This window comes from Cyprinodon variegatus, unplaced genomic scaffold (assembly GCF_000732505.1).
Source record: "Cyprinodon variegatus isolate N-32 unplaced genomic scaffold, C_variegatus-1.0 Scaffold937, whole genome shotgun sequence".
Classification (NCBI taxonomy): Eukaryota; Metazoa; Chordata; class Actinopteri; order Cyprinodontiformes; family Cyprinodontidae; genus Cyprinodon; species Cyprinodon variegatus.
Window position 1 is genome coordinate 71048 of NW_015151390.1, and position 10405 is coordinate 81452.

General features: G+C 36.3%; 1 protein-coding gene across 1 annotated transcript in view; it reads left to right on the top strand.

Annotated features, from left to right (window-relative positions):
- The first annotated feature begins 763 nt into the window (after nt 1-763).
- Nucleotides 764-10405, top strand: part of txk (TXK tyrosine kinase) — a 28386-nt gene continuing 18744 nt past the window's right edge. Inside the window, exon 1 of the mRNA XM_015398477.1 lies at nt 764-933. Coding sequence (XP_015253963.1) covers nt 921-933 — 13 coding nt within the window. The 5' untranslated portion in view covers nt 764-920. The remainder of the gene's footprint in view (nt 934-10405) is intronic.

Below are 10405 nucleotides of genomic sequence, written 5' to 3' on the forward strand. Positions count from 1 at the left end.
TTGCCTTGCCTTGCCTTGCCTTACCAAGAAGTGAGACACAATTTAAACAAAAATAAATGATAGATTTCATCTCTATCAGTTTATTCAAAGGTAAAAGCAGCGTTTCTCTAAGGGTCAGTGAGCAATGTGCCCCGAGCTGAAGCTTGACAGACCTTTCATAAGGTTTTGCTGAACACAGTCATAAGAACAGGGTAAGAAAAAAACTAGATGAAAGCAAACAATTGCTGCTGTGGCGGCGCTCTTTCCTGTGAAAAACGCCTTTATTGTTAATCTGAATAAAATTTTGCTTCACTAAGCGTTTTTTCTAAGCCTGTAAACTTTAGCCAAACTCTGCTGCTTTAGAGTTTAAATCAGGTCGTCAAGGTGATCAGGAACCTCATCTATTCAAATAGTGACATAGAGCCAAATGGTCAGTTTAAATAGGCTGAATGTTGGTGCTGCGTGATGATAACTGTATGCATGTGGGTCTTCTTCCTGGATTTACTCTCAGACGGATGCTTTGTGGTTTCATTCACGTCATTTGTTTCACTTCCTCTCCATCGCTCTCTTTATCATTGAAACTTTTTAAAAACACTGACAAATAATAAAATTTAGATGTTTTAAGTAAACATTGTTGCACTCTAACAAAGTTGCTAAAGTTCATATCAAGACTTGTAATTAAAGATCCTCTTTCTGTCATCAAGTCTTCTTTCTTTGTCTTCCCTCTCTCACATTCTTTACTTCCTCCACCCACCTTGCATGTCTTTTGTCTCTGACTCTGCCCCCACGCCTCAGCCGTTTCCTACCTGCAGCATCACAGCAGCTCCGCCTGTGCTGAGAAATCGAAGCAGACCTCGACCTGCAGAGTAAAAACTGGAGCTGAGGGAGCTCTACGGGAGGAGGACGAGGCGGACAGAGGAGAGTGAAGACCAATAACGAGGATGATTCAATCAAGTAAGTAGATGCCTTCATATCTTTGTCCTCATGGCAAGATTCAACAAACTATAGTGGGAAAATATGAGATTAAGAGAAGAAGAAGAAGAAGAAAGTCTGTAAGACAGAGTAGTCTGGGTTGTAAAGGTTTGGATCTTGCCATAGATCTCCAAAACTCTCAGGAGAGTCCTTCTTCAGCCTCAAACACATGAGTATATTTCCTTTAAAAAAAAAGTCAACATCAGCTAAACGCAAAGAGTGACGGTTATACTTCAGTTCTCATTTCATCACGTGACTAATCAAAACAAAACACCTGCCTGTTACAGTGTAATTTTCCCCTGTGTGTGGTTATTACTGCAGACGCTGTGCAAATTGGGTCTAAAAGCGTCAGAAAGTCAGAGGCAAATGCATGCAATGTAACACCTCAGGTCTGCAGACAGTTTCTCAGCTGCTAAAGTTTCAGTTTTCTAACTGTCATATTTTAGAGACCAGAAGTCAGAGGTGTTGTTTTATATCTTATAGGGGTGATTATCATCCACCCTTTGGGTATTAAGAGTTTTCATGTTTTTGCTTATTAATCAAAGGAATCAATTCAGACCTGCAAAGGCTGCAGTTATCTGGACACAAAACAACAGACTAAATGTAAAAAAGCTGACATCAAGTTGTTAATAAGAAGATAATGGGGTTAAAGCATTAAGATTCAGTACAGAGAAAATTTTTCATTAATTTATCTTTTTTTATATACATTCCAAGGGTTCTTCTAGTTCTAATGTCAGGTTGCAGCACCACAAGATACAGTATGCAGAATTTATTTTATAGTAGCCCTTCTGGCTTGTGTTGGTGTGTTATAATTCGTTTAACTAGGTTCAAGGTGGGTGGAAATTCAGAAACATAAAAAAAAAAGGGTGACCAAAATGTTAAATCAAATCACTTTGAAAAAAGTCCAGCTGCATGGAAGGAAGTTTGGCAATGTTTTTTTTTTCTAAATTAAAATCCAAAAGTGTTACAAAACAAAGCAATGCCTGATTACACTGATAAGCCCTGAGGACTTTACGCTCTGGATGATCAGCAACCGCTGCACAAATCGTACCTATAAGGAAGGCTGTCAAGATAAAAAGTTTGAAAGAAAACAAGAATAAGTCCTGCTTGAATTTTGCCAAAAATCGGGGAAAAAGTTTAATTTCTTGCATGGATGCAAAACCATACTGAATACATCAATGCTGCATGTTGGTAGTAGCATACTTCTGTGGGAATGCTTTTCCTCAGCAGGAACGGGAACGTCGGTTTGTGTTGTTGTGCAGATACATGGAGCTAAAGCCAAGCAAAGATGAAAGGAAATCTGTTGGGAGCTGCAAAACTCTTCAGGTCTTTCAACAGGACACTAAACCTGCAATGGAAAGTTACAAACTAAGAACATATTCATGTTTTAAGAAGGTCTAGTCAAAGTCTGGACCAACATTTGGTTAAAAAAAATGATGAAAATAGAAAATATGCACTGCAAAAACATTCTGAAAATTAGTAAAAATGTCTTTAAACAAGTGTATTTACCTTAAATTTGAATAGGAAAATAAGATGATCTGCCAATGGAATGAGCATTTTTACCCCTAAAATAAGATAAATTAGATATTATGCACTTGAAGTAAGAGAATATAGTTGTTTTTTCTTATTTTAAATGGAAACTGTCTTATTCCATTGGCAAAGAGTCTTACTTACCTGCTCAATTCAGGAAGAAATGCACTTGTTTTTGGAAAAATTTACTTACTTAGATTTACATTTTTTGTACATTGTTTGCCTTAGATGCTTTCTTAAATGGAGATATCAAAAAGCTTAACAACGGCAGCGAAAAAAGCCAACAGGGTATAAAGGTGAAGCATTGAATGAATGAAGATAATGTTTTATTTTTGAGCAAAATTCCTAAAAGTTACATGTGCACAGAATTGTTTTATTATGTTGTTTTTCAGAGACTTAAGAATTTATTCAATCATGTTCCTGGACTAGAATAAAGACATGCTGAGTCTAAATTTAAAGGCTTGCTGGGCCTAGCAGGTCCAGCCATAACGTCAATATGGCTGCTCACAGTTGAGATAGCAAGGAGAAAAATTACAGTCAGAATAACAGACTATTTTAACAGGTCGAAAAAGTGCAGCAGAACATCTGTAGGCCACATCAAAAAGGAAATGTAGCTGACTGAGCAGCCTAGAGGTGGCCTGGGCAGCTTTGTGTCAGACATTTAGGTGAAAAGAGTAGAACAAGAATGTACTGAAGTAAAAATAAAATCACTTTGATACAAATAAAGTCATCAGTGTAAAATCTTAATTAAAAAAAGTTACCAGTTTATTTTTTTGCAAGCAGAGGAAAGTCCCTCTCATGCATTTTATAAAGGGAAACAGGAGATGTTGGTCTTAAACTGTTTATTATTAAAGGAGAATGCAGCACAACAATAAAATCTAATCAGTTTATTAATATAACACCAATTCGCAACATTTCATATCAAGCTACTTTACATAAGACTTTATAAATATTTGGGAGGTTAAAAGAACAGAAGTTCCTTAAATCCAATGTTCAAATGTTTGTCTGTCATCTGTGAAAACCCTCTTTTCCTCCTCTTCCTCCTCAGAGCGCAGAAGTTCTGATCTTCATCCCCTCCTCTTTCCAACATTTCTGCTGTCCGACAGTTTTAGAAATAACAAGCCTCAAAGTTAGTAACTGGTGCTTTTTTAGATTCAGTCAATACTTAAAATCACAAGAAAATAACAATATTTTAACTTGTCAAACTTTTATTACTGTGTTTATCTTTAGAGAACCAGCTCTGATATTTGATCAATCATTTTAAAATGTGTTCAATAACTAACTTTAAACTGATATGAATTTGAATCAGAAAACAAAACTGATATATTTTGTAATTATTGTAAACATTTTCCGCTTCTGTGGTGTAAAAAAAATCAATCTATTAATTTCCTTTTATATGTATTGATTAATGATTGCAGAGTTTCATTTATGGAGGCCTCAGAGCTGCAAGGTGTCTAAGAGAGAGGGGTTGTTTAACCTATTAAGGAGTGTTTGGGATAAAAAATAATCATTCTCATAACAAGATAGACTGTTTCTCCGTAATTATTTCATAACATTTTAGGTTTTCTCCAACCTGTAGGGTTTAAATTAGTGAGGCAAACTTTGTCCAGGCAGAGCAGGTCTGGGGTCCTTTTCAAAAAGCAAGTTTAACAAATTCAGACTCAAATCCACAAATCTAAACTGATCTAGCCTAAAGTCAGGAACACTGAGAGTTCAGTTTCACAACGTCAGCAATAAATTAGTTCAATCAATATTAGCTAGGTTCACTTAGAGTTTAGCGCGTGCGCAACAAGTATGAAAAGCCAGTGGAGCACCGATTCGACGAGTTACCATGACAACAGGCAACGGGATGTGTCTATTTCACCCCAAAGGACCTAGAGATTTTAATGCAGAAATGCAAAAAAATGAAAAAGGAGAATGTGTTTTAAAGACAGAGAAACAGCGCTACAGCTACAAAGGAGCAAAGGAGAAGTTTGTTTCTCCAGTTAGTGCATAAGTTTATATGAAGTGGGCTATGGCAGGCCGTTTTTACATTTATTAAAAGCACTCCTCTCTGTTGTTTCATTTGTAGATCACTAAAATAAGAATCTTCCTGATCAAAATCACACTCCTAGACCTAACTGTAATAATATATTTTCTAAATTACATTTTTGTCGCAGAAACTGAATTTTAGAAAGTAAAAAAAAAGCAAAATTATACTAGTAAGAATTAAGTTTTATATATCTAGAAATGTTTACGTTTTTTAAGTGGCTATTCGGACAATTACCACCTTGACTGAAAATATATTTATGAAATCGGAAAAACATTTTTTCATGGTTAAAATAATATAAATGCTGACCAGTAATATTAGGAATATGGAGATCTGAAATAAATTTATAGAAATTCAGAATGTTTATTCTAGATGTGGAGAATGTCATTTTGTTTGAAATGGACATTTAGACAAAGATTTTTTTTTTAATTATATGGAATAAATATTCAGCAAAATAGTAATAGTAATAATAGTAATATCAAAACGGCTTGCCAAAGCATTTATTACTCTGAAATTATTTCTTGAATAGTAGTAGATCAACATTGTTCTAATATATAGAACCTGTGGATCATCTCATGCGTCCCGCCTGATGTTGATTCAGTCTTCTTTTACACAGTAAAGTGACGGTTTGCCTTACAGCAAGAAGGTTCCAGGTTCGATTTCTGACCCGTGGTGTATCTGCATGCAGTTTGCATGTTCTCCCTGTGCATGTGGGGTTCTCTCCGGGTACTCCGGCTTCCTCAGACAGTTCAAAAACATGACTGTTAGGTTAATTGGCATCTCTAAATCGTCCTTAGGTGTGAGTGTGTGCATGAAGTGTTGTTTGTCCTGTTTGTCTCTGTGTTGCTCTGCGATGGACTGGCGACCTGTCCAGGGTGTACCCCGCCTCTAGTCAGCTGGAGATAGGCACCAGCACCCCTCACAACCCCAGCAGGGAAAAAGCGTGATAGAAAATGGATGGATGGACGGATCTTACAGAGAGCCCCTGATAGCACTTTTTTTTTGGTCTTTTTTAGTTGAATAATAAGACTGATGGAAGAGATTTAACTAATTTGTTCAATGACATTGCCTTTAGTCAGGTTTTGCTATGTGAGACGCATAGCTGCAAGAAATAAAGTGAGAATTGAGGCAAGTGTTGCTTCAATAAATTTTAATTTTAAAACATTGTATAGGTATTTTCTCCAGTGCAATGTATATTTAAAAATAGATGCCTATTTGTCTTTTGCTCCCTAACAAATTTTTCTGAAGAGGGAATCATTATCTGCACATATGCTAGCAGCATATTCAAGTGAATATCACAGATTTGTGGTGTCTCTATATGCTAGAACCATAATTAACACTGAAACACGAGGACGGCGGTTTTGGTATAAGCAGAATTGAAAAAGCACGCTTGGTTCATAAATATACACTCCATCATTTAGTGTTCTCACTGCACATATCTAAAAAAAATCAATAAGTAAAAAATAAATAAAAGTAGGTAAAAAAACCCCGACAGCAACCCAGTTATGGTTGATGTTTTTAAAACATATATTTTTAAGAACCCAGAAAGAATGTTTGAGTTTTTATGTAATTTGATTTTAAGTCTGTATGATGATTCATTCTGAAATGAGCTGGTAGCTCTAGATCAAAATGCTTTCATTTTGTCCAAACTTCAATTCAAACAAGGCAAAATCAACTTCTGTGGTTTTTATGTATCCGTCACACAGCTGGTAAGCTCCATTTTCAAAGGGAAAGCATTGTACAGAACATTTCTAAAATAAAACTTATAAAGGAGCTATAACTCATAAAGTCATCTGTAGTTGTCAGTAGGCATTTTATTTTAATCATTTACTAATGTTACATTTCTAAACATCTCAGTAAAGAACAGGAAACTGAATTACATGGGCTTATAAATGTATTGTGCCAAGTTAGAAAGATTTAAGTTCTCCTCTACGTTACATCAATGCAATTTATTTACTGGTGCCATGAAAAGTAATCAGTTGTTAATTAGTCTAGGTTTTCTTTTAATTCTTTTCTGGTTTTTGACCATCAGGGGCAGAGGATGTGACAAGCATCTGCAGGGTTAATAGCAAACCTCCAAACTTCTTGTGACCTTCATAAAGAGCTTGATGGATTGGGTTTCCATGGTTGCGCAGCTGCCAAGCCACACATCAGCGAGTGCAAAGCAGAGCATCAGATGTAGTGGTGCGTGACACCACTAGACTAGACTCTAGTAGTGAAGAGGTTTGCTCCAAGGTTCTTGTTTCACTGTATTTCGCCAAGTATAAAGTTTAAAGATGTTTTTGGGTTTGGTCCCTTAGTTCAGTAGGAAGAATTTCCTGCTCTAAACTTTGTTGGGACAGTTTAAAGATGGCCTCCTCCTCTTCCAACATGGCCGTTCAAAAGTATACAAGGCAAGGTTCCTAAATGACGTTGTTATATAATGAATTCTAATATATGAGAAGCTACTGCTTTTCCCATATACTGTAGATCAGGGGTTGATAACTCAAACTGCTCAAAGAGCCATATTGGACCAAAAAACAAATGTGTCTGGAGCCCAAAAAATTTTAAAGTCTTATATAAGCCTTGTATGGCAAACAGGCTCTAAGTGTATTAGCCCACTATAAAAAAGGACTATGTGGGCTTAAATATATAATAAGCATTCATGATTAAATGTTTACCCTGGAACAAATATCACACAGTAGCATTAGGTGAGTGAGGAGCAGTGAACGCTCTCACCGCATGGAATTCACCGTGCACCTCTTAACCGCCCTTCATCGCGTGGTTTAGGTTTTGTTGTATTGATGAAATTATAGAAACACGATAAAGGAATCTTTCTATGGTGGACGTGTTTTCTGGTGGGAGGAGTAGACTGAATCATGAGGAACCAAGCAGGAACTGACATCCATCAGAGCAGAGCTCTTTAACCCCTAAATCTCACAACCTCCGTCATCCAGGGTTACTTGGTGTTATTTTTATTTTGAGGATTTGGGGATAAAATGGAAGAAAGTTGACATACCTGCATCAGAGCGCTACCTGTTTGATCTGTGAATGTTTTTCCATGTTTGCAACAAAAATAGCAGCAGTAGTGGAGTTTGGAGATGCAATCCACTCCTTAAATCTATCTTTGCACTCCTCTGATTTATCCAGAGATTCTGCAGTCGCACTTTTTCTCTCACTCCCGACTTTGTGATCGGCTGCATATTTAGCATGCCTTCCCTGGAAATGCCATTCCAAATGAATATTTTTTAAATTGACATTGTGATGACAACCTCTCCTCACAAAGCAAAAATGCAGGCATTCCTTCCGCGTTGGTTATGAAAGCAAATTATTCAGTCCCTTCTTTGAATCCTCTGTTTCCATCAGCTATCATCCTTCGAGATCCATGATCTGAGACACACCTGCACTGCAAAAATTATCTAAAAATAAGTAAAACATTTTTTAAATTTAGGGTATTTAGCCTTAATTTAAGCAGGTAAATAAGACGATCTGCCAATGGAATGAGTATTTTCACTCTCAAAATATGATAACAAGATAACATGCACTCGAAATAAGACAATACGTACATTACTTTTTTTTTTTTTTTTTGCAGTAAAGCAAATTATTTAAACAGAAGTGGAGATAAAAGAAAAATTCAACAATTTTTTTTTTTTTTTTTTGTAATTTGTCTTCTCCCATTGGCAAAGTGTCTCATTTACCTCTTCAGTTGAAGAAAAAATTATTTAGATTAAAATTTTTGGCAGTGTTCCGCTTTGTTTGCCTTGTGGCGCTAAAACGCGTGTTACAGGCTATGAACACTGATCTCTATTGCTATGACGCAAATGTTTGTTGAAAGAAATGTTTACATTCATTATACAATTTTTTACAGCATTGGGAAACATAATGAATGTTTGTTTAAACTCATTCACACCATAATAAAACAAAACAAAAAAATTACATTTTCATAAATTTTTGAAAAAGCTCCGGAGCCACAGGTTCCCAACCCCTACTGTAGTATAAGCATGAACTATGGCTAGATATATTTTTTTGAATATACATTGCACTGGAGTTAATGTCCATGCAAAATTTTAAAATATAATTCTATTGAAGCAATACTTTCCTCAATTCTCACTATATTTCTTGAAGCTAGGTGTCTCATAGATAAAAAATATCACTTAAGAAGTTGCTTAATTTAAATTATTTTGGCTGGTGGAAAGCATTACATATCTTTTCCACTCCTTATACGACTAAAATGCATAGATATTTATATATATTGTGACAAATTTTAAAATATGTTTTGAATGATGTATGTTTTTAAAGTGCTTATATATACTGACTAATCCAACAACACAATTTCTCATATGTTCAATCAAATTTTATTTTCAGGGATACACTTAAATCAATGGTGCAAATACTGTCCATATTTCAGTTTGAATTAGAAATGGAATAAATCTATGTAACCAATTCTAAACAGCAGATTTGTTGAGAAATCGACCAATGGTTTCCTCGTTAATAACTTATCCCACCTGAGCTCTGGGTTGATGCCTGATTAGATCTGTTTCAGTACATTAGTAGTACTCTGTGAACATGGATGGTGATGATGGATCGAACAGATTTCTATGAGACGTTCAAAGATCAGGACACTGTTTTAGAACCTAATCCTTCTTTAAACTTCTCAGATATTTTCCAGACCTGTCCTATGTGTTGACTTATATTATCTAAGCAGTTTATTATGGATCCCACTTATGTTTAAAAAAAAAAGAGGCACACCACCCAAACAAATTCACAGATAGATGATTTTTGGAGGGAGTTGGTTGGCATGGAATTATATGAAACCAGAGTAAAGGAGTTTGTGTACAGATGTACATGATGTTTTACAGAATCCAATATTATTAGAGCTCAGTGTCCTGGTCCTTCTACTTTAGAGCTTTTGAATGCACTGAGTTTTTCTATCACATGCCGTCCCAATAAAATATTGACCTTTTATTATATAATGTGACAAAATGTAAACAAGTGTAAGTTTATTTATATACCACCAATTCACAGCACATGTCAACTCAAGGGGCTCTATATAGATAATTCAACCAGATCATAAAGTCAGATTGGCTCAAAGTTTTCTATCTAAGGAAAGCCAGCTGACTGCATCGACTCAATACTCTAGAGCAATCCCTCACACTAAGCATGCTTGTAGCGACAGTGGAGAGGAAAAACTCCCTTTTAACAGGAAAAAACCTCCAGCAGAACCAGGCTCAGTGTGAGCGGCCATCTGCTGAGGCTGACTGGGGTTCAAGGAGACAGAAGCAGTAATTTCTATGTTAGAAAATGTAACAGAAAACTAGCTCCAAAGGTGTCTCTGTCTGGACAGAAATAGTTAATTAGATGAGCTCTGAGTCAGTTTTCATGTCAAAGGGATGAAATAGGGCTCATACAGTTTTTGATGTGTCTGCTACAACACACTCAGGTTGAATGGTTGCAATGCTTCCTCAGAAGCTGTAGAGGTCTGCAGAGGCTTGTTACCCATTTATTCACTTCAGATGTGTGAAGCTCCTATAAATGCAGGACAGTGGGTACTGCTGATCATGGTTGAAGACCCAAGCATTAGTCCAGTGATGGGCAGCTCCAGCCGTTCTCAATCATATCCTTGTTATGCACGGTCTCAAAGAGTCTCGCTAATAATTGATTCAGGTGTTTCAGGACATATCTCTAGGTATCAGGAAACCAGATCTTGAAAACTGGAAATGCCCACTCCTGCTTTCGTCTATAGTTCCTTCATTCTGACAGTTGAGCTCCGGTGTTGTTCACCTTTAAGATATACCTCTGTTTCATCGCACCAGAGTCAAATAATCAGGTCATTAGCAGGACTCTGTAGAATACGACGGAGTATTAGGGCCACACATGAAGAGAAAAAATATTTTTGCCATGACGAGATTAAACTCG